Consider the following 23,705-nt stretch of genomic DNA (forward strand, 5'->3'; position numbering starts at 1 on the left):
TTGATAGATTTTCTATTACAGTGTTATATACACATAATGAGATTTGGACTAGATATCAGAGAGAGCTAGCTCTTTTGTCTGTTTATAATTTTTTTTTTTTAAAAACAAAAGATAAGTGTTTCTGTCATAGTTTACAAGATCTAATAGCATACCATGGCTGCAATTTTCATATAAAGAGAGCATCACATCTAATGGGCTGGCTGATTAATTCCCATTACCATCTCAAATTTAAGAAAGGTACAGTTATTAGTACAAACTTTATTACTCAGAGATCTAATTTGTTTATAACTTTCCAGCTTATGAAGTTTAAGTACAAAATTTCTTATATGTTTCTCTTAGCTTTCATTCATCTAGTTGTCATTTCATAGACAAATAGATCCGACCATTGCCCTGCATTGGGCAACCTAAGCCAGTATTGATGTAGTTTATGCTATAAATTAATGCTGCAATTGGATCTCCAGATGCTTGTGAAAATAGATACCTAAGATGCATCAGTTCACTTGCATTACACCTTGATTTGAAAAGGATGGGTGGGCTAAATGGAGGTTTAAGTGTCCCATTTAGTGTCCTTTGCTCCTTGTTGGAGTGGAAGATGTACTCATAAATGAAATGATTAGAGTAGTAAAGAAAAGATTAATTAATGGGCCATAGAGCCACTTAATTGTAATCTTGTAGGTGGAATTGCCAACCACCAAAATCATCAGAAATTCTCAGAGAGAAAACGTTCTTCTGCATGCATTCCATTTTAATTGTTAGGTCTACTGATGCATAGTTAGCATCTAAGTGGTAGATCATCCTTGTCATGATCTCATGTCATTACTTTATTGTTACAAAACAAAAACAAAAAAGCCAAAGATATTTCCTTCTAATCTTAGCCACTGGGACTCTGGATCTTTTTGAAGAAATGGAATGATTAAATATAAAAAAATATTCTAAGAAAAATTTTATCATCATTTTGAACTTTATTTTAGTCCAATGGTCTTCAAACTTTTAACAGATATTTAACTGGATAAATATTCTAAGAAAAAGTTTGGGATAATTTAGTGATTAAAAAAAAAATTCGGAAAGATAAACTTTTAAGATAAAAAAAAACTTTGGATAGAGAAGTTAACAATTGCGAACAAAGTTGGAGTAAAGTAATTTTCGTCAACTTTATTAATATGATCGAAGTACAGGGGTTTATATGAGAAAAATTAGAGAGAGAGAGAGAGAGCTACCACCGCTTGAATCAGAAAGATCACCAGCCGTCCATCCTAATCAGAGAACTTAACCGACGGTGGTTATTGTGACAAACAAACAAACAGAGGAAACTACTGCCATGCTTCCGATTGCGGAGCCCATCTGATGACGAGACATTCCTTCTTCAAAGAGGAACGACCTCAGTTTTGTTCCGAAAAAAAGTCGTCGTTTGTAAGTTGTCTTTTGCATATACTCCCTTCTATAGTTCTTTATTTACAAATAGACCTAATTTTGCATTTATAGAAGAAAATATGGGCTGTCCTGTCCACAACCAAACTTAACTAGGCCTTTAAAAAGTATCCGCATGTGAATATGAGATTTTCAAGGGGTATAAGTATAAAAGAGGTTTTTTTTTTTTTGCTTTTCTTTCCTTTTTTTTTTTTTCGCTTTTCTTTCCTTTTTTTTTTTTTCATTTAATGGGGAGAGAGACGCTCTACGTTCGAACCCAGTAAGAAGCCCACTCGTCTCGCCTCTTTTTACTCCATCTCTTGCCCCCAAAACCCTCTCTCTCTCTCTCTCTCTCTCTCTCTCTCTCTCTCGTACAAACCCTAACCTTAGATGGCGCTTTCGGATCGATAGGAGACCGACCTCTTTGGTCTCCCTTCGGGTTCGCTTCTCGCCGATGAGCTGGAGAGGCGGGAGGATTCCTCGGACCGCATCCGAAACCCTACTAGTCTCTACCGCTGGAGGCGGCGGCTTTCGCGGCGGCGGAACTAGGACTTATCTCTCTCTCCTCCTCGCTCTCTTTGTTGTCCGATTGAGGTGAAGATTTCCGGATTTTAGGCGGTCGCAGTTCGGATTGGAGCGTTACGGCATCGATCGAATCAATTTCGTTGTAAATTTTAGGTACCTTAACATCTCATATTAAGTGGGAAAGATGGATTTTTCTAAAATTTTTTTCTTCCGATTTGTAGGTGGTTTGATCGTTTTAAGTTATTCTTCTGTTTTATAATTTGCGTGACCAAAGGTGAAAATTTTGTATACCTTTAATATTGATAATAGTATGTTGTTGTGATAATTACTGGTGAGTGTGATAGTAGAGTAGAGCATGTTTTTCTCTTGCTTGATTTCATTTCATTTTTTTTTTTTTTTGTAATCTCTTTCTTGTAGGAGAGTACAGTTATTTGGACTTTGCAAGTATGTGCGTGTAATTTCATCTTTCTTGACCCTTCTTATTTTAACCTCCATTTGCGTCCCGAGTGTTCTTTGAAGGAATTGATTGAACTGCAACCTCACTTTTCTTTAGCTTGTTTTGCTTTGTTCTAGTTTTGGAGTGTGAGATGTCATAACATCTCAATATTCAACTTTTTTTGTTGTTAAAAATCATCTTTTTCCTTCTGAAATGATTGCTTTATCAAGTAGAATTTTATTTGGGAAGTTTAATATGATATTTATTGTTGCAGAAAGAGTGTTAATAATCTCAGTGATGACATTTTCTCAGAATCCTGCTATTTTGGAATGACATCTGATCTTCTTGTTGGATTTTAATTTATTGTCTGGATGCTTTCCTAGAATCTTATGGATTTTAATTTATTGTCTGGATGCTTTCCTAGAATCTTATGGATTTTAATTTATTGTCTGGATGATTTTAATTTATTGTCTGGATTTTAACCTTGAGATTGTTCTTGAAGGCTTTCAGCTAGCAATTGCTCTCCGTTTCTGCTATTCAGAAGTTTGTCTGGGGCCACTTATATTTTGCTTAGTGAATGTTGCTCTGTGTTGGGTTCAATTTTCTTTGCCTTTTATTTTAATGACAGAATCTTTTTTTTTGTGCCATTGTTGATTCTATCACCATCTTTTGAATTTTAGGAGCAGCTGCAGAATTGAACCCGGTTCTATTGGAGAAATGGGAATGATGGACCCAAAATAATTCACATTTTCTGACTGTTAAAAATATTAATGCCATTGTTGACGGGGGCTGTTTGAAAAATTTTTTTCTTAAACAATATGGGGGCCAGCTGCTGTGTGGCTGCAAGGGACAAACCACTGCCCACTCAGTTTGAAGTTTCTACATATAGGAATGTTAGGCATTCACCTTCATGGAGCTTTCGATGGGACAACCGAACACACATAGAGGATATAATGGATAACCGTGCTCACTTTTCTCAACACAGTAGCGTCAGTGTTGGATCTGAAATTAGAAGTGGTGCAGCAACAGAAACTGAAGGTCTTTCTGATGAAGGTAGTCCATCTGGTGCTTCTTTGATGGTTCAGTGGCACAAGTCCCACAGTAAGACTGCAACTTTTGGAAACTTCAAAGCAGGTGCCCCAAGTAGAGGTTAGGACTTTACATGCTTCTTCTAATCATGGTGAATTTAATGTCCTTGTGCACAATCATTTTAATGTGATAAGACTATTGAATGTGAATTTACTTTATTGTTAGAAACTTAGAATTTAACCTTGTTTACCTGTGTTAAATTATTTTAAGTCATTATCGATAATTTCTCATATCTTTTATATATGAATATCACAATCTTTTGATTTACAAATTTTCTCTACTGGGCTCTGAACTTTTTTGAAACATGCCTCCAAATACACGTCCCCCCCCCATGTGGGTGGAATTCATATGGTTTTTACGTGGCAGGTTGATCAGTGGGTGGAATTCATATGGTTTTTACATGGCATAGTAATCAATGTTTTTATAATATACAAGAGAAAAGTCAACATTTTCACAAATGATACAAGTAAAAAGAATCTCACAATACTATAGGTCATAAATAAGCCTGTATGTGTAAATGGTGCAATGATCATCATCATAAATCATACGACAGTGTGCATGAAAATTATCATACCTCAGGAATACGCTCCACAATTCATGCATAATTATGAAGCAGTAAAATAATATAATCATGCTAACTGATAAATAAATATCTGCATATGTATGATATGAATGCGATGAGATCATATAGTAAAACATGATCATCCTCATATGATACTAAATTTACCTCATGATAACGAAAGTAATAAACATAAGGACCAACTTACGTGAAATTAATTAATTAAATAATCTTAATGACAACCACTATAGGTTTTGTAGGTTCAACTAGGAATTCTTGCATTTTCTAAATTAGGTAGAGTTAGTATAGTAATAATGATATCTGACTCATTATTAGGATTAATTAATACAATTAACATCAAATTTATCTTCCCAATAATTAGTGTTGATTTAAAATTAAAAAAAAATAGGCTAACATTTAATTAACTTACTTTGTTAAATATGGAAGCATCCTTAAAAATGTTTACACAATACTAATTAGAACTAATTCTCCAATATGAGCAATTAGTAGAGGTACTCCTAGGCCCTAACCTCATTTATTAATATTGATTTTTAATAATTAATATAACTAGCAAACCTATCTTGTAGTGATGAGTAACATTTAAGGCTCAAGTTGATAAGGATAAATAATAAAATGACTCAAGTAAGTGAAAATAAATTAAAGAGTAATTAATCCACTTAAGCCAGCTCAAAGTAATGAGCTAGGCTACAACCAACTCAAAGACCATAACATAAGCCCACCAAGCATTTAATTCAGGCTGACATTCTTTCCTCTGAAGTACATCTCTGGCCCCAAACCAACTAAGCTTGCTACTTGGGCTGGCTCATGATCAACATGAGCTAGGCTGCAGCCCAACCTACTACCAACCTGGGTTGAGTCGTAGCCCAATCCAACCCGACCTTGGCTCGGTCGCACCTAGCCCAAGCCAACTTGAGTTGGGCCTAACCTAACCCACTACTTGGGTTAGGTCACAGCCAATCCAAGTCCACAATCTTGGCGTGGCTCAACCCAAGTCACACCTGGTTGGGCTCAGCCTAACTCACCACCTAGGTTGGGCCACACCCAACCGAAGTTGAGGACCTCCCTTACCACTTCCTTCCACCAAAGACAACAGAGGAAGGAGGAGGTGGTTGTTGGCGAACACTACCGTCGACAGCTGAGGCCGACACGTCAGACAACACTCATAAGTTGGGGAAGAGTACACAAGGTGCGGATATGGTCGGAGATTGAGTAAGGAGTCTATCAAGATGAGAAGAGCTCGACAGTGAAGGGGGAAGTGACTGACAATCCCAGTCACTGGCGTTCCCAACTTACCATGCAAAACACCTCGCACACACAACAGACATAATCTACACTAGGTGACGCGCGGCTGGTGGCGTTCAAGCCCCACACTTTGGCCGACAGCCAAGGACATATGTCGCCCGACAAACCTGGCCACAAGGGCATCGAAGGACGACACTGGAAGCTTCGTCTGATGAAGAGAAATGCTTTAGATCGTACAAGAGGAGACAACGATGGTGATAGCTCGTTTTGCTCTCGGAAGCTGGCGGGAAGTGGCCTCTTCCCAAGAAAGGGGGAAGCCCACGAAGGGCAAAAACTGAAGGAGCTTTGCAAAGAGAAGTTTCCCAGATTGGGGTGGCACCAACACAAGGCCGCCGCCACCGGCCGATCTCTTAACGGGACTGAGAAGCAATAAGGAATGGGAAAAAGGCTAGCAATGCAACTAAACTGAAATTAACTTGGGTTATGAAGGACTCACTGATGAATTGATCGGCAACGTCAGCGAGCTCCGACGATGCTTTGACGCGGTGAGAAGAAGAAGGGGGAAAAGGAGGGGGGTGGCGGCTGTGGGGTGAGGGAGGGAGGAGGGAGGAAAAGAGAGAGAGAAGAGGGGAAGGGGAAAGGTAAGGTCGTGCACGTGTTCAATTATTCTTTTTGTTACAACTTTTCATGTGCACTCTAATTTCTATATCCTTCATCAGCTATTCCCAAGCCATGTATAGGAGGGGGAAAGGTAAGGTCGCGCACGTGCCCCCACGCCCGTTCAATTTTTCTTTTTGTTACAACTTTTCATGTGCACTCTAATTTCTATATCCTTCATCAGCTATTCCCAAGCCATGTATAGCAGGAGGATTGTGTTAACTAGCATGATAACTAATGTATAACTTTTAGTAAGAAATCTATGAAGATGGACCCTAAATAGTTGGATCTACATGCTTTGTATCTCAGCTTTTATGATTTTATAGAATATTTACTTTTACTACTTTACAGGTGCTCTGATTTGTATGTTTTGGTCCTTTTATTTTTCCTAAGAATCAATGTATAAAATCTGCTCAAATTCTCTTAGTGAGTCCTTATTTATTCGATCTATATAAAGTAGCTTCTATTTATGGTTTAGTACTTACAGCACTCACAATTTCTTTCATTTCAATCTCTGATTTAGAGGATATGGATGGCTATTGGGCCCCATTTAGTTGTTTGTTTCATGTTTCCTTTTCATTCTACTTTCCATTTAGTCTAAGATGTACTATTAAGTTATGAGTACATATAGGAACAAGTGACTCTCTCATAACATACATCTCATCCATATGGTTTTGGATTTATCTCATCCATATGGTTTTGGATTTATCTTATTATATCTCTGCCCCTAGTTAAAAGTTTCTCAAATTTGTAGTGATAATCATCTTTGGTCAGATTCTTTAGAAATTGAGGTTGAAGCATTACTAAACAATGAAGAAAATTTGAAGTTGTTTATCTAATGTTGTGGCAGATTAACATTAGGTGGAACATATTGAAGGTCTCTCTCCTTTTCCTTTCTTTTTTAAAATTTTTTTATTTTCTACTCATAGGCTGACATTATCTTGCTGGACTATGTTTAAATTTATCCCTTCACTTTTTTTTTCTTTTTCTTACTTTTCTCCTATTGTATTTACTGATTCTGTTACAAGGTTCCTAATGTTTTTCCTCTCTGACATATCTTTTGTTCTCTTAACAGATCTATCCATGAAGAGCAGTTCTTCCCCCGAGGTGAGTTGTAATAAGTTGTGATGACTTTATTCATAGTTATTTGCTGATGCCCTTCTCAGTTGTGAAGTTAAATACTGCATTCCATTTGTGTTTGATGATGCTGTTTTTATATTTTGCAAGGTAAAGGACTGCACTAGGTCATTAGGCATGGGAAGCTCTGCTTCAGATCTGAAGCCTCCAATCTCTTTTCCATCAACTCCGTCCTCCTCTGGATTTAGAGCTGATCCTTCATCCTCTAGGAGTCGTTCTCTGCCATCTGACCCAGCTTCATTGAGGAAAGCACGTCGTTCACCAGGATACCAACTGACTAGGCAAATCTCAGACAGCAGGATTCCATCTCTAAAGTCTCTGAACGAGAACAGCTCCCCTGAAGGAAGGCAGTCCTTTGTGTTATCTGCCTGTAGCAATGACTTGTCTGCAGGAGGATCTTATGGTGGGTCTTCTGATGGCTGGTCCATGCGCACATTTTCTGAGCTTGTGGCATCCTCTCAGAGAGAGAGATGGTCTTTTGAGAGTGAAAACCTTAGCTCTGGCAAGATAACTAGATTAAGCACTCAGCAATCAGTACCACTCTCACCTGATCAGCAACGGTGCAAAGCTTGTTCAAAGCTGTTAAAGGAGAAATCTCCATGGAGCACCCAAAAGATATTTTCTACAAATGAACTCTCTGTAGTAGCTGTTCTGGTTTGCGGTCATGTTTACCATGCTGATTGTTTGGAAAACATGACATTAGAAACTGATAAGTATGACCCTCCTTGTCCTATCTGCACCCATGGAGAGAAATGTACAGCAAAGTTATTTGAAAAGATTGAATCAAAAGTTAGAAGCAAGATATCCAGGAGTGCAGTCGCTGATGTAGATGCCAACGAAGATTCTCTCTTTGATAATCAGAAAAGAGGTGGGAAAAGTCCCAGAATGGGAGCAAGTTCTAGCACGAAGAGCTCTTTTGGCAGGCCGTCCTTAATGCGGCACTTCTCTATCGGTTCACGACCCTCACGATCTGTATCAGAAAGTGAATCTACCAGAAAGAAGGGGTTCTGGTCAAGATACAGGAGGGAATGAAAATAGAGTGTCCTCAAAGTGAAGATATCAGCTATTAATCTAGTTCTTATGTTTTTGCCTAAACTCAATTTGAGGATTATAAGAAAGTAGTTTTGCCCAGCCGTCTCCAAATAGTTGGGATTAAAGGCTTGGTTGTTGTAGTCCTTCTGCTTGCTCTTCTAATAAAGTCCAAGTATTCTTTTCCACCCCCATTTGTTGCTTTTATGAAGCAAATGCTTTTCCCTACAGTGCATAAAAGATGGCTGGACTTCTCCGAGCAAGCATACATTATACTATGTGAAATCAAACTAGCAATGTTTCAAGGGAATATCTACTCTTCTATTTTGGAAATTATAGTATAAGGGGCACTAATGAAGTTTTGAGTCAATTGTGCACTCAGACCTATGGTGCATGGACAGGCACTGGGAGGTTATGAAGGTGCAACAATCCCCAGAATGATCAACAGAGGAAGAGAAGCTTGAGTAGACTTTTGCTGCTGACAACTTGATTGACATCTTTTACTATATCCTTTTGATTTGTCCCTGTGTTTGTGTTCAGTTATGTTTCATTACCTTTTAGCTATTGTTGATCATAATCACTTGATCAGCACAGGTTTGGCTTCACTTTTTAATTTCTCCGAATTTAAGTTGTGGAAACATCCATTCCTTGGCAATTAGATGACTTTTGTATAATCGTTAGACCTCTCCTGGCTATCATTTAAGAATCAAAATCCTTCTGAAATATTTTTACGGAAGTGTAGGATTCCGTCAGCTCATGATGGTGAGTGCATTAAGATTCTAATCTTTGGAAAGAGCTCTAATAATATTTCTATTTCCATTCTCTTCTCAAAAAGAAATTTTAAAAAACTTGCTAGTTCTTTTAAAAAAAAACAAATTGCTACTTTCATACCGATTACATTCATCAATTCCAGATAAAATTTATTCATTTGAAGGAAGCGCATCAGTATTTTATATGCTCGACGTCATATCATGGGTATCAAGAGTAACATGGCAACCTATTAAATATCCTGAGAATTTACTTTTCATTCAGCAGAGAAGAAAATAAAAGAAAAACTGCTGGGAAATCATCATCGCCAGTAAGCTCAAATTTTCATATACTGCATGTCATCCTAAGTTCTAATGTATAACAATGAAACATAATTCACATAAATATACAAGGATCAACTTTGCACTCAAAGCAAAACAAAAGGGGAAAGGAAAAAGATAAGCCTTACATTTACATTCAAGACTATACAAAAGGCCACGAAAAGAAATTGGTGATACTAGAAGTACTGCCTCTCAAAACCAGATACAGTATCAGAAATCTCTGCAATTCATATGCTACACCTGAAAGGAAGATAATCTGATGAGGAACTGTACATCAAGCAACAGAACGACGTATAGAGCATCAGATGATGGTATGAGTATAAAGGACTGTAACTTCAATGCTTAAACCAGCTGCCAAAGTTCTGCCTCTCAACCTAACTGCAATATAAAGAGAGGTCCTAGTGGTCCTATGAAACAATAAATCTGTATTTATCTAACAATAAGAGCCAATATTCTCATGCTGTAATCGGAGGGGACAAAAAATTCCCAAGAAGCAGTGTGCATCACGCAGCAGAAAAATAAAGTATTAGACCAGCAGCTCCAACCATACAAGCACTGAGCAACAAGTAGTTTAAACCAGCAGATGAAAATTTTCTTAGCAACAGAGAGGGCCCCTTTGTAACTCCTTGGATGGATCTCATGTCATCCAATGAAGCTCTCGATCTTCTTGGACCAGTAGAGCCAGCTGAACTCTTCTGAAATGATGCTTCAGACTTATAAACACTGGCACTAGATTCAGTTGGATGAAGAAGATCATATTGGTTGTCTTCAGAGTCATTACTGATAATAGAATCTCCATTGTGTTTAATCAGATTAGAATCTGATGAAGGCAATTTGTGCATAGATCTGATTTTCATCACTATGGGGGCTTTAACACTACAATGTGAACCATCATTCAGATTAAGATGACCATGTTGGTCGACAAGCTTGATGGTCTCATTGACTGCTCCTGAGTTTCTTGTTTCCATCTTGTGAAGTTGAATTTGAAGCCTGACTCTTCTGTTCGATACCTCAATAGGCTTTTTGCACCGCTGTCTTACTTGAATTCCAGTATCAATGTTTTCATTTGAGTTGGTGGATGCATTATTATCATCATAGGATGGAGGAATCTCTTTCTTCTCTATTTCATCTTCCATGAGACTTAAAAGAGGGAAAAGATTATCAGATTTCAATGAAGAATGGAGGAGAGCAGCATCTGTGGTCCCAACTCTAGGATCTCCAATAACTTCATTGAAGTTATCAGTACCAGGGTACAAAATACTATAGATGTCCTCTGGTAATAAGAACTCTGTGTCGTCTACATAACTCTGGTCAAGGCAAGAATCCACTGGCTCCACCTTTGGTGCCACATAATCGAGACATATCTGTGAAATCACAAAACAAGAGAGAATGGTAACCATTGCTCTACTGCTTATAACATTTCATGCTTCCAACCAGAATCTTCTACATACTGTTATAGATGAGCTTCTTAGAGGATACTCTCTACTCAGAAGATCAACAAAGATTATTTGCCAAACTACTTCACACCATTTTTTCTTTAACAAAGAAGACCTATCATGAATCATGGGGGTTTTTGCAATTTAGTTAAACTTCGTTTTGCTATTTAGCATATAAAATGAGTGCATATATTTTTATAGTCAATACACATTTTGTTATAATGGAATACACATGATTCATATATGCACTAGAGTCCATTATTGGAAAACGAAAAATCAAATGCAATTGAATTGCAAAAGCCCATGAATCATGATACTCTTTTTTTGCGATGGATTTAGCTAACTTTTGTCATTTGGTTAAAATGACAGTCTAGAAGATTATCTAGCAAGTGCTTATGAATATATGGCCATTAATTGATCGAAATAGGAAGTAGAGATACTGAATTAGATTAGTACTGAGGATTAAAATCCAAATTTGTCAGTAAGCATCTGTTATTTAGTGATGTAGTTTATGTTAAATTTAAATCTTATTATGGCTGTAGGAGATCATAGCACAATTTTTACCTCACTCTTTTGTTCATCTGCAGGGGAAATTCCACAAAAGTCAGGATCAAAGAGTTCTGAGACCATCTCCTGAATATGTGCATTGCCAGATGGACCTGATAATTCATCACAGGCCACTGATCCGGTCATTACATTTGTCTGCTCTGGGCAATTACTCTCATCTTCTAATGCCCAATCATTCCTTTTGGTAACACGACAGAGAACGAAGAGATCCTGTTGTATAAAGCTGAGAACATTAATAAAAAAATGAAATACAAGATGATTACAAGTACTACATAATATTAGACTCATTACTCAAATAATTATTAAAGCTCTTATAGTATATATCTGTCATTTATTTTTATTTTAGTGTATAGTCTACTTATGTTCAGCTGCAAGTATTCAACCTTTGGCTGAAACAAGGATAACGATTCAATGTAAGGAAATACTGGAAATTCTATACTTACATGTAAATAGCATAGTTTTATTCCATATTCTTTTGCAGTGTCTAGTGCATACTTTAATTTTTTTTATAGGTCGATAGATATAAAAGGACTGAACTGAAAATAAAGAAACACCGAGGAAAGATGATAAAGTAGAACTTGTGTGTCTTGAAACATGCTCCAGTTGATCTTAGGAAATACCAAATTGTTTACTACTTAACCTTCATCTTTGTGCCAATATCTGCTCGTGAAATTGAAGAAATGTTTAGTAATACAGTATGATAGTTTTATTAATTCAAAAAAGCTTATTACCTTCAATTCAGGGGCAATTTTACACTCATTCTCATCTATGTCATATTCGTGCATAATCCAATCTGTACGTTTTCCAGAAGGAGGCCGACCCTCATGAAAAACTAGTGTCTTCTTGGTCCCTATAATCCTTTTGTGAACCTTGATATTCCGGTCTTTACCAGTGGATTTCCAATAACCAGCTTCTGTCGCCCTATTTGACCGCAAACCTTTAGGATATTTTCTGTCACGAGATGTGAAGAAATGCCATTTGCTATCTCTGGTAGGGATGTTGCACATCGCTGGAGCAGAGAAATAAGTAATTAAGAAATGGCAAGAATTCCAATTTCCAAGCAAGATTATATATCCAACTAATTCTATACTGAAGTACCAAGAGAAGATACAACTAAAAAGGTTGGTAAAAATCCACTACAACAACATTGATTAGATAAGATAAACATCTTGATTTCTCCACAATCGACTGTCTTTATGCTACATTTGTATAAGTAATTGGTTGAGGTAGCAGAAATAAATAAAATATTCAAAAAGTGAATGAGTACTGTAATGGCACTTTCCTTTACCAAAAGTACCGTACTTAGACTGCACATCGAGTAATAAGCAAGTCACTCCTACATCTATTATCAGGATATTTCATCAATTCAATCCACAAGATGGATCTAATAGAATTATCAGCAAAGAAGATCTCAGAACCATGTAAGTGAAGGTTATTTATTGCATACGTTAATCTAAACAAAATTTCTGATTCATGTCATTTAATTTTCTTCTTTTGTTTTGTGAACATTCTAAACCAAATAATGCTAGAATTTGTGACATAACACGAAAGACACTTACCAGGTAAGTCCCATGGTTCATATTTGTATATATCTACCTCCGGTATGACTTCAAAATCAATTTTCTGTCCCAGTATTTTCTTCTTCAAATAATGAGAAATGAGTTCGACATCTGTTGGGTGAAAACCAAATCCAGGTGGTAGGGAGATGGAACTCAGACTTTCCATTGCGTGAAATATCTACATTAGAATACATGAACTAATACATTAATGGCAGATTCAGGTCACAAATCACAACGTAATTCTAAAGATTGGTATGTAAAAAGACATGACTTACAGAGGTTAATCAGAGTCTTCTATTTAACATTATTAATTTGCCTTCCCCTAAGTGCAGTGGTATCTGAAATGCACAATTTGTTACTGTCAAATAAATAAACAGCAATCGAACAATAAAACAGCAAAGGTAACAAAATATAGTTCTTCATTTGATAAAATGTCAATCAAAATATGGAGATGTCACTTGAGTAAGTGCATAAATTTCTGACATGATACCCGAGGCACAATGCACATGTTTCGTCTTAACAAACACAAATGCGTTGCAAGTTATAAATAGAACTGTGAACTGACGCATGGATCACCATCTCCCAATGCTTTCTCTGCTTCCATCTCGTGCATGCATAAGTACAAATAGGGAAAATGTATGATTCTTTTAATACTCACTTATTTTTCACTAACATTACACTCCTATGGCAAAAATTTCATCTAGGTACACCTCTTCTAAATCCCTCGTATCCAATATAGAGAAACTAATTCAGGAAGATTATGTATAGTCAAGATACTTCACAAATTATGCAACTAGAACAAGCATCTGTAAATGTTGTATTCCATCAAGAGGTAAGACTATAAGAGACAAGAATAATCCTGGGGAATTAAATACTAAATTTTTATGTAACTAAGTCAACGTATAAGATTCAATTTTTTCTTCATAGCAATTGATATTGCATTAAACTATATACTGTCACCAATCGAATCTATCCGATAGACGAAATTCCAAAGGGAGGATCTTTACCTAATCAATAATCTCGACTACAAGCTGAGAAATTAAACTATCCAAACAAAAATTAAAGACGGCCCAACAAAAACCAAAGAATTAAACACCAAGGATTGAACAAGAACCATCGAGAGAAACCCAAAAGACAGCTGTTTTTCCATCGTTCAACGATCCATTTCCCGATACGAAAACAACTCAAGTAATCCCACCAAAAATCTCGGGAAAAGAATTCAAAAGAATAGATCCCCTCACCTCCTCAACCTTATTGAATCCGGAAGGAGAACCCACCGCTCGCGCGAGGAGCGGTGGGAAGAGTCGAAAGGAAGGGGAAGGCTTTAGGTTTCACTGTTCCCGTCGTCTCGAGTCGTCGTCCAAGGCGAAGTCTTTGTATTCTACTAAAAGCGTGTGAGAGTGGCAGTTTAATCTCTACGCGGTTTATATGGGGGGGGTGGGGGGTATCGTCACCGCTAGGTGAGCTTTACGACTGAGCTAACTATTCTTCTCGTCGCTTTCAATTGTCAATAAGAATATAGATGTGGATAAAACTATAGGCTTCAATATTCAAAGACTAGGAAGCTACCTGGAAGAAACTCCATGGAGAATAGTACTCCAAATGTAGACTAAAGGAGCTTCTCATTTATTGTACACATGTACAAACTAATTTAGATTTTTTTTTAATAAAATAAAATTGAAATTTTAATTATAAACAAAAGTGAAATAAAACAATTAAAAAAACTATCAATTTATTAGCTATCAAGTAGTAAAGAATGATTTATTAAGATAGGATTAATTACCAGGTTTAAGCTTGGCTTTTATTTTTTTTGTAACTAAGTCAAATCACAATTCAAGATGGCCCGTTAATGTCGTAACGAAATTAGTTTGTACAAATTCTTAGTCCTTTCGAATTAAATGGAGCAGGTCTTCATTTCCACCCAAATAGATAAAAATTAATGGCATAATGATATATAGGGGGTAAGGTTGGGAAACTTCAATTTGACTATGTTTTAAATGTAACAAATTAAGGAGGGAATAAAGTCACAAACTAACTCTAGAATCTAGATAGAAGATATTCTAGAAGAGCTACAAAATTTAGTCTGTGGTTTAGTTCATGTAAGGTGGATTAAACATCTATATCAATAGAAGGACAATTTCAAAGAAGTGGTATTCTCTAATCTCCTATCTATGGTTTACAGTTCCTTTCCAACTTTTAACTGTGATATCATATGATAAGACTTATAACCAAATGCTTCATTTTTTGTGTGCATAAAAGTAGTATTTTATTTCTATTACGTTAGATTAAAAAACAAATATACTTCTATAATAATTCAATAATTCTGATTATTGAGATGTAAAGTATGTCACATATCTGGACGACTTTTATAATTAGGGTATCTTACAGGTTCATAACTGTCTCATATCTGGACGACTAATATTCGCTATCTTTTTTTTTATTTTTATCATCTAGGTAGCATTGCTAATTGAATGCAATCTTAGACTATGTGTAGACTTTTTGGGCCATTGGGCTACTTTGGGCTCATCAAAGACAAAAGAATTGCCCAAAAGCTAAGAAAATAACTCTCTCAGACCAAAACACAAACACGTATCAAGCAACACTTACACTCCTCGCCGGTGCTCTCCACGTCCTTCTCCACACTTCGCCCCTTTGCTCCTCCAACCTTCTCCCTCCCTCCCTCTCTCTCTCTCCCGCCTCTATTTAAACCCCTCCACACTTCTACTCAACCATTCCCTCTCTCAATGTTTTCGTCCTCTTCCTCTTCTCGCCTCCATTCCCTAACCAATCCCCTCCTCTCCCCTCCTCTTTTCCCTTCCTCTTTCCATATCCAACCTCGCTTCCATCTTCCCCTATCCCGAAACCCAAGTCGGGACCATAACCCGTTCATCTGTTCTCTAAGCGCGAGAAGAAGGATGCGTAGTTGCCTCGATCTTACCGGGGCTTCCTCATCTTCGTCTTTTACATCTCCGGTTTCGATGTCGATGGAGAACGAGGCGGAGCTGGATCGGTTCGTGGCGGTGGCGAACAAGGTGGCTGATGCTGCCGGAGAGGTTCTCCGCAAGTATTTCCGTCAGAGATTTGACATTATTGACAAGGAGGATCTTAGTATGTTCCCATTTTGTGCAAGCTGGTTTTTTAAAAAAAAAATTCTCTGGGGGTTTTTGGTTGGTACGATTACTGGTTTTCTATTGTAGGTCCGGTGACGATTGCGGATAGAGAGGCGGAGGAGGCGATGGTGTCGATCATATTGGAGAGTTTCCCTTCTCATGCTGTGTAAGATTGTTTTTACTTGTTTGTAGTCATTCCTGTTTGGTTGAGATGGAAAAGGAATCGACCTTAGTGGTGGAATGGTGATGTAGTTTTGGGGAGGAGAATGGTTGGAGATGTAAGGAGAAATCTGCCGATTATGTCTGGGTTTTGGACCCGATCGATGGGACGAAAAGTTTCATAACTGGTATTGTGTCTAGTAACATTCTTGGTATATTTGAATAAAATTAGTGTTTTTTTAGTAATTGCATTACTCTGTTCTGATTTGCAGGGAAACCTTTATTTGGGACCCTGATTGCCCTTTTACATATGGGGAAACCGGTACAATCTTGTGATGTCATATACTTGCATTTCAAAAAAGAAAAAAAATCTCATTTGATATTTTGACATATTATTGACGTTCTCCTTACATGCTCATTTCTATTATATAAACTCATGGAAAAGGTGAAAGTGAAGAACTTGTTGTCATCCTGTAAGAATTCATTTTGTGTTACCCTAGCTACTTCTCTTATGGGGCGAAAGAACTTTTCTTGCAATGCAGTTTATCTTGAGTGGGAAACCGGAGTGATTTAGGCAATAATTTAGTTTTTCTCAAAACTCAAATCATCATGTTGTCTGTTTGGTATTTTTCAATAAAATATGTTCTTTTACTGTCCCTTCTATAGATAAAATTTTGAAATTCAAAAAGTTTTTGTGAAACCACAATAGGTAAAATTTGTGAATTCAGAAAGTTCTTGTGAAACCACAACTTGAAGATGGTTGCTCAAATGTACAAAGTATAGGATTTATCAATATTCAACTTCATCAAATACCAGGGCATTATGACAATTACACGGATGGAATAAGTAAATCCAGTAGTTAAGAACTATAACGTATCACTTGCTTGACTAACCTTTTTATCCTTTAAAGCTTTGACTGATGAGCTTGAATAGGTTGATTTGTTAGTGCATGAATTCATTTTTCTCTCTTCATGCATTTATGTTTCTTTTCTTTATCAATCTACATCCTCGTCAAGCATTTCCATCATATTTCTATTTGATTCTTATACTGAAAATTTCTATTTTCCTGAAAGTAGATGCTGGCACAGTCTAGCAGTAATGCACCATTTTGGCGAGCTAACAAAAACTACCATCCAGCATGATGGAATCCTTGATCCTTTTTAGTCTGATTCACTTAGGGTTCATTTCTAAGTTTTCAAAAGGGAATTATTTATGCATGTTGTGAAGCAATTGCATAACAAATTTGCTGAAATCAGATGACCGGTTTTGAGTATGTGTTTAATGTCATAAGCACTTCAATTCATTAATGCATAAAATTGTAAATAAAAGAACTATAATAAATAAGAGAATCAGAGATCTTGAAAGAAAAAATGGAAGATGGATTTTTCTGTCCAGGCGAGGACTCTTGAATGGAGAAAGAGATAATGATTGAAAAATTATAATGCCTAGGCCAGTTGAATTTTTTTTTTTCATTTAATTGGTCCTATGCAGGGCAGTGAAAAGACTTTATGAAACATATTCTAGAAGTGTTAAGATCTGGCGTTGTTGTGTATCAATCAATGGTTTGGGTTGGCACTTGTCAAGATAGCACATAATCTGAATTATGTTTATTTGAAACTTCTTATCTGTTTTCTTTCCTTGGTGCTAAAGAATTAATGCTCACTTTCATTTATCTCAATATTTTTTTTCTTTCTTTCTCAGGTTGTTGGAATTATTGATCAACCTGTACTGAGAGAAAGATGGGTTGGGATTAGTGGCAGGAAAACAACCTTGAATGATCGAGAAGTGTCAACTCGTGCTTGTAGCATTCTTTCTCAAGCTTATTTGTATGACTTCTTGTTAGAATGCTTTAGTGTTCCTCATTTTTATAATTCTGATTTAGTGGTATTACTCATACTTCATTTCACTATAAATTTATGGAGGTATAAAGTAAATACTTCTGTTAGTTTATCAATATAACATGTTGCATTGGTCTACCCCTTTCTCAGGTATACGACAAGCCCACACCTTTTTAGTGGGGATGCTGAGCAAGCATTTGTTCGTGTCAGAAATAAGGTTGGTGTAGTTTCCATGAGTTAAGTAGTAAAGTTATTTGCAATTTCAAGTTCAAATTTTGCTATTTTTATGCATTGAAAAATGGAAATGAGTTGGGATAGAATGCTTTTGTCCCTATAAGATGCCTTTGTGTTAATTCTCTTTTCTGATGCTAGGTTAAAGTCCCATTATATGGTTGCGATTGCTATGCTTACGCTCTTTTGGCTTCTGGTCATGTGGACCTTGTTGTTGAATCTGGGCTGAAGGTAATTTCTTTATAATATGATGGGATACTACAATTTACTTTGGGTGAATTGATTATCTATGTTTGATATTTTAGTTGCGTACAAGTTCAAATTTGGTATGCTTTGTAGTTTATATAGATTGTGACTCTGCTTCTGTGTTAGTTTGTCTTGGTTGCTCATTGCTCTTGTTGGATTTGTTTGATATGAAGTTAATAACAACATGGAATAACAAATCATCACATAATATTAGATAGTAGAGAGAGTGAAAAAACATTTAGTAGAGTGAAACATGGAGAGATGGATGTGCCTTGGATTAAAGTAAAATGATTGGATGGTGAATCAGATGTCAAAATCATTGAATCAGGACGATCAAGAAGGGGTAATGGATCCGTACAAGCAGAAAGAAACCAAGCTGTTCAGGTTTAGCTTACATATTTGTGCTGTTGTTTTTCTGACTCATAACAATAGGAAGTCAAAGGTAGATATGATTGTTTGGCAGTTTTCTTTGTCTAATCAAATGGCTCAGTTTAAGTTGGTCCAGGGGGAAAATAAATAGAGGACATTACAGCTAAACTGAACTACCTTTTGGCATCCAAACGATATCTCCTTTTGAGGATGCGTAGGCACAAAATACAAATCAGGCATATTTGAATACTTGGAGAGTTTTGGGGACATCGAGTTATCCTGTGTCAGGATCCAGCTTCTATAGTTGGACTAGTTTCAGATTGGTTAGACTAATGCTAATGTAATGAATAGGTTCATAGCTTTTTAATACATTGTTTTTGAAGTTTCTGTAAGGGAAGTAAGAATTCTTCATCTTGTCCGATTCTCGTGTTCTCACTTTTATCTTCCTCTTTTCCTTCTAAAGTTACTGCAGACTCTCTTATCTTTTACAAAATTTCTGCAATTTTTTGTTCTGATTGATTAAACTCACTTAACACTTACTTTTGTCTTGATCAAGAAATATGGCATAACTCATTACGAAATCCGCTATAAATTTTTCTGACCTATCTTTTGAAGAATATGTAAGTCAGGAGACTCATATGGTGCGGATTATCTGAAAACCTGGCCTCATTCGCAGCCCATTCAGCTAGCCAAAACTCCTGACTTGCAACCTATTCTTTTTTAATTACTTTACTATTGGTTATTTGGAAGAAAGATCCATTAATACAAATTCAGTTATTTTAAATTCCTTAAAGTTAGCATCTGTGAATCAAACTATGAAATATTCCACAGTACTTAGTGTAGTCCCCCTCTGCCCTGAATCACCTGCTTAATCCTTAAAATACGTTCTTTTCTCATGGTTTGGCCTCATCGAACTGATTTTACTTGATCTTGCTTCTCCAATGTGTGTGTGCATGCGTATTCCTGCAATTGTTGTGTTTTTCTTGTAGTCAAATGCGACAAGCTTCTCATCAATTACCTGGTCTGCAGCCATATGATTTTCTCTCATTGGTACCAGTAATAGAAGGTGCTGGTGGATTAATAACTGATTGGAAAGGAAATAGGCTCCAGTGGGATGCCTCTGCTCAATCACGCCCAACAAGTATGTCTTCTTTGCTCTAAAATTCTTTCTAGTCTCCATCACTGATTTATTTTTATTTCTTATTATATTTTTGAGCTGCCTACTATTTTGCAGTCACTTTTAAGGCAACAAAATGTGATTTACCTTATATATATGTAATTTGTTTACTTGGCTTCTTTATCTGACAAAGCTTATTGCAAGAGTTCATACATATATCTATACCATTATAATAGGACATTATCTCAAACCCTCTCGACTTTTTCTACCTTTTATAATCAGGCTTACATCTAAAATTTAACTTTTTATATATGTCTAGGTTTTAACGTGGTGGCAGCGGGAGATTCCCTTGTCCACAAGCAGGCATTGGATGCACTGCAATGGCCGTAGGTAGCTCTGGTCCCAGAGGTTCTTGATGTCCTTTACATTCAATTCTGGAATTCAAGGGGCATGAGAGGGAAAGGTGTCGTATGAGAATCCGGTTAGATATTCTATATTTGATCTACAAGTATGTTATTCATGTGATATAGCTTGTGGAAGAGGTAGAATTATGAGACTGCTCCATGCCCTGTTGCTATAGTAGATAGCTCTGGACGTTTCATCTGGTAATCCTTTTTAGGAAGAAAAGTAGTACATTTGTCCTTAACATAAGCTATCGCCTAATTCATGATGATTATGTTGATTCACTGGAAGTATCTCAAAGAACAGGTGATAATTGTTGGTTCAAGAATACGTGCTGTATGGTATGAGAAAGTATTTTCTGATTATATGACCTTAAAGTTATGATGTAGAACGGTATTGCATGTCAAATATCAGCAGATCAAGATCGTCTGAAGGGAAGTAAGTTTATGCGAGACCTCACAGCAACTTCATCAATTAAATAATTTTCACCTCTCTTCTCTTCTCTTGTCTTCTCTTCCCTTTTCTTCTCACCTCTCCTCTCTTGTGGAAGTTGTGAAGAATAATAATCTCCATGGCTGCAGAAAAACAATACTTGTTACAGTAGTCGGATGGGTGGTGTGTATCTCCTTTGCTCTCGAAAGGCTGATCAATGAGGTATGGAGCTGCTTGCACACCAACAGGCAAGGCAGGCAGGAGATCCTCCCACCCTCAACTTGCTCGAGAGATAGAAGAATGGCTCGAGGGAAGCCAAAGATTGTTTCTACGAAGCACAAGATCGATATGCTCGACCAATATCGCTACCGTCTTCCTGAACATGAACTGAAACCGTACTCCCCAACCTTCAAACTATGTTTCCTCCCATCCTATCCTCTTCCTAATTAATTAATTAATTAATTTCTACTATAGAGCTCAAACTAATTAATGCCAAGATGACCTCAACTTCGGGCCTATTTATTTCGACTCAAAACGAATTAATTAATTTAACGTGTATCCTGGCTTTATCTCTCAACATCGGATTGTCTTCAATTGAGTATTTGAGTTTCATTTAAATTTTGATATGACTCAAGCTCGAGTTTTAAATCCGCCATATATAGGTCTGGTGCCTATTCAATACTTCATATATATATATATATATATATATATATATATATATATATATATATATATATATAAGTAAATTTCAAAGTACACTTTATTTTAAATATAAAGAGTATGATTAGGTAAGTAAATTTATAGGAGGAGAAGAGCAACTCTATCATTTTAATATTTATTACGGTGGGAAAATTTTTTGTTATTAATTTGTATTTTATTTTATATTTTTGTTACTTTCTATTTTAATTTTTGATAGAAAGGTAAAACCATAGGGAGCCATTTCATATATATATATATATAGTTCTTAGATTAATAGGGTTGATTTGAGTCGTTTGTTCAAGCTAGACTTCATATTAATTTCGAGTCTGAGAAGACTAATGAAGCTTGTCCAATGTCCATTATCAAGCCTAATATCCAGTTCAGATGTTAAGGTTTTATAAATGGTGTGAGCGAGTCAAGTTTAAGCTTTTGAGTGAGACTGCTGTTATCAATCACAACAAATTAAATGTTAGCTAATTCGTGCAGCTGATTTACACGAAGAGGAAGCTCAGGAAATGCCTGTATGACTTCGAACAGATTGTCTTCAAACCCAAACACTTCTGCAAATTGTTAGACGTAAAGGCCAACGTGGCAAATCTTGCCAAAGAAACCACCACCTCACATCCTCCGGCCAAAGTGTTCGGAGGAGACAAAGATCGTGATCATATTATAACGTCCCTGTTGGATAATGGAAGAATGCTCGATGAATCTATTATTGCCATAGTTGGTCGACCAGGGGTTGGTAAGACTACTCTTGATCTCATCCTATGGGTCTCGGTCACAGTGTCTCAAAATGTTAGAGCTTGTGAAAGATTGAAGAGATTGATGAGTGCTGCACCTAGAGTTGACTAGTTTGCAGAATTTGCCCGAATGATTAGGTGATTTAAAGCATCTATGATATCTGGATATATCAAGTACCTCTACGATTGCTATTCCAAAATCATTGTGCAGTTACTGAGATTGCCGAGCTCTAAATTTGTACCTGAAAGTCTTGTTGATCTAAAAGATCTGCAGCTTAGTACAGACGTTCAAACAGTTAACATGATACCGATTTTGCCTAGAAATTTTTGGCAGACTTAGCACAAAGGTATCATTTCTCTCTGATAAAAATTGCAGCTTGTTTAACAAAGTAGAAATTATCCAACTCTTATTATGACAATGATAGACAGAACTTAAGTGAACAGTAAATATGTTGATAGGCCATTGCTAGGGCACCTAATTTACTTGCTTAATAAATAGTTGTAAGTTGTCAAGCAGTGGATTAACAGCACTCTTGCATCATGCATATATTTACTTCTGTCTTGGGGGTTATGTGTTCTAGCCATTATACTATAGCGAACTTGTTCTCTTATGCAACTTTATCTCATCATTTTTCTTTCCTTTTTACAGTGGAAACCAAAAGAAATTTGATGGATGGACAATCATCACAGATTTGGGAAGACGAAATTCTAGGCTCGTTAAGATCAGCCCAGACAAGAAAATTGTTGTGATCTCTGCCTACCTATTGGTTGACTTATTCTGTTGTATGCTTTTGGTTGAATACGAAGTATTCTATACTGTTTGCTGTGACTATGATTGCTAAGGGCTCTTTTTTGCGTCGTTTATGCATGCTAATTTTATTGTTCTGAAATTTTGAAATCATGTTGTAAACCTTGCATTAATTATAGATGCCATTTCATTGAGCAAGCGTCGTATACTAATTTACTGATACATATGAGTAAGCTAACTGAAATATAACCAAAGTAAGCTCTAACCCACTAAATAATGGAGGGCCACATGCTTCATTCATCTATCTCCATTCACATTATTGGTTCCCCTGTGTCTTTTCTGAGTCTAGCAACCAATTGTATATTGGATACACTAGAAAAGTAGATAGCACCTAATAGAGCCATTGGTTCTCAAATCCTGATAAGAGTTGCAAAATGAACATACATGTTGTACAATTTCCTTTCACTGTTTGTTTCCTGTCCCAGAAGAATAATGTCAGTTACCTGGGCATGCAATCTTAGACAAGACAAGATTCTCAATATTTAGAAAGTAATGTAACAAATCAAGAAACTAGAAGTGGAATGAGATGCAAGTGAACAACTTTTGACTTGCTGATAGATTTTAAGGAGTGGTGGAATGTACAATTTATTCTGCAATTGCTGAAAGCCATGTGAAGGAGATTCTATCCCACCTAAAAAGTTCAGGGAGAACAAAATGGAGGGTACTGGTCATCAAAATAGCTTATGACTTCCTGACGAAATTTATAAGGTAGATGTCTAAGTGTCAGCAATATACTGATGTTTTCTTCTTTTTTTTATTCGAAAGAGAAAAATTGATAGTATTTCGATAACCAAAATGGACA

At 36.5% G+C, this 23,705-nt stretch overlaps 3 protein-coding genes across 5 annotated transcripts; 2 read left to right on the forward strand and 1 right to left on the reverse strand.

The window, feature by feature from the left end:
- The first annotated feature begins 1,392 nt into the window (after positions 1-1,392).
- On the forward strand, positions 1,393-8,290 carry LOC140792228 (uncharacterized). 2 transcript variants are annotated; one of them, XM_073143084.1, is made up of 4 exons: positions 1,393-2,085; positions 3,049-3,517; positions 7,012-7,043; positions 7,164-8,290. In XM_073143084.1, exons 2-4 carry the CDS (start codon positions 3,187-3,189, stop codon positions 8,103-8,105), a joined length of 1,305 nt encoding a protein of 434 aa, XP_072999185.1. In that variant the 5' UTR covers positions 1,393-2,085; positions 3,049-3,186; the 3' UTR covers positions 8,106-8,290. The 2 variants fall into 2 exon arrangements, with proteins under 2 accessions (XP_072999185.1, XP_072999186.1); XM_073143085.1 differs by having other exon boundaries at positions 1,681-2,085; positions 3,055-3,517.
- An 868-nt stretch (positions 8,291-9,158) lies between these two features.
- On the reverse strand, positions 9,159-14,154 carry LOC140792410 (NAC domain-containing protein 74-like). The gene is made up of 6 exons (XM_073143406.1): positions 13,994-14,154; positions 13,028-13,090; positions 12,753-12,930; positions 11,925-12,202; positions 11,191-11,403; positions 9,159-10,554 (listed from the first exon to the last, which is right to left on the reverse strand). Exons 3-6 carry the CDS (start codon positions 12,916-12,918, stop codon positions 9,694-9,696), a joined length of 1,518 nt encoding a protein of 505 aa, XP_072999507.1. The 5' UTR covers positions 12,919-12,930; positions 13,028-13,090; positions 13,994-14,154; the 3' UTR covers positions 9,159-9,693.
- A 1,079-nt stretch (positions 14,155-15,233) lies between these two features.
- Positions 15,234-23,037, forward strand: LOC140792229 (bifunctional phosphatase IMPL2, chloroplastic). 2 transcript variants are annotated; one of them, XR_012109702.1, is made up of 10 exons: positions 15,272-15,860; positions 15,950-16,028; positions 16,115-16,209; positions 16,294-16,343; positions 17,723-17,847; positions 18,010-18,076; positions 18,232-18,321; positions 19,735-19,846; positions 20,142-20,303; positions 22,745-23,037. XR_012109702.1 is itself a non-coding variant. In XM_073143086.1 (9 exons), exons 1-9 carry the CDS (start codon positions 15,497-15,499, stop codon positions 20,210-20,212), a joined length of 1,053 nt encoding a protein of 350 aa, XP_072999187.1. In that variant the 5' UTR covers positions 15,234-15,496; the 3' UTR covers positions 20,213-20,508. The 2 variants fall into 2 exon arrangements, 1 of the variants encoding a protein (XP_072999187.1); XM_073143086.1 differs by lacking the exon at positions 22,745-23,037 and having other exon boundaries at positions 15,234-15,860; positions 20,142-20,508.
- The last annotated feature ends 668 nt before the right edge of the window (positions 23,038-23,705 follow it).

Source organism: Typha latifolia, chromosome 7 (genome assembly GCF_019914945.1).
Source record: "Typha latifolia isolate L0001 chromosome 7, TyphaL0001v2, whole genome shotgun sequence".
Classification (NCBI taxonomy): Eukaryota; Viridiplantae; Streptophyta; class Magnoliopsida; order Poales; family Typhaceae; genus Typha; species Typha latifolia.

Bases quoted from the DNA above. Each gene is read 5' to 3' on its own strand.
- LOC140792228 (XM_073143084.1), top strand. From the start codon at position 3,187: ATGGGGGCCAGCTGCTGTGTGGCTGCAAGGGACAAACCACTGCCCACT. The intron at 3,518-7,011 runs GTTAGGACTTTA...TTCTCTTAACAG, and splicing joins AGCAGGTGCCCCAAGTAGAG to ATCTATCCATGAAGAGCAGT. The intron at 7,044-7,163 runs GTGAGTTGTAAT...ATATTTTGCAAG, and splicing joins AGAGCAGTTCTTCCCCCGAG to GTAAAGGACTGCACTAGGTC.
- LOC140792410 (XM_073143406.1), bottom strand. From the start codon at position 12,918: ATGGAAAGTCTGAGTTCCATCTCCCTACCACCTGGATTTGGTTTTCAC. The intron at 11,404-11,924 runs GTAATAAGCTTT...TTTATACAACAG, and splicing joins AAATTGCCCCTGAATTGAAG to GATCTCTTCGTTCTCTGTCG. The intron at 10,555-11,190 runs GTAAAAATTGTG...GTGATTTCACAG, and splicing joins CAGATGAACAAAAGAGTGAG to ATATGTCTCGATTATGTGGC.
- LOC140792229 (XM_073143086.1), top strand. From the start codon at position 15,497: ATGTTTTCGTCCTCTTCCTCTTCTCGCCTCCATTCCCTAACCAATCCC. The intron at 15,861-15,949 runs GTATGTTCCCAT...TTTCTATTGTAG, and splicing joins TATTGACAAGGAGGATCTTA to GTCCGGTGACGATTGCGGAT. The intron at 18,322-19,734 runs GTAATTTCTTTA...CCTGGTCTGCAG, and splicing joins TTGTTGAATCTGGGCTGAAG to CCATATGATTTTCTCTCATT.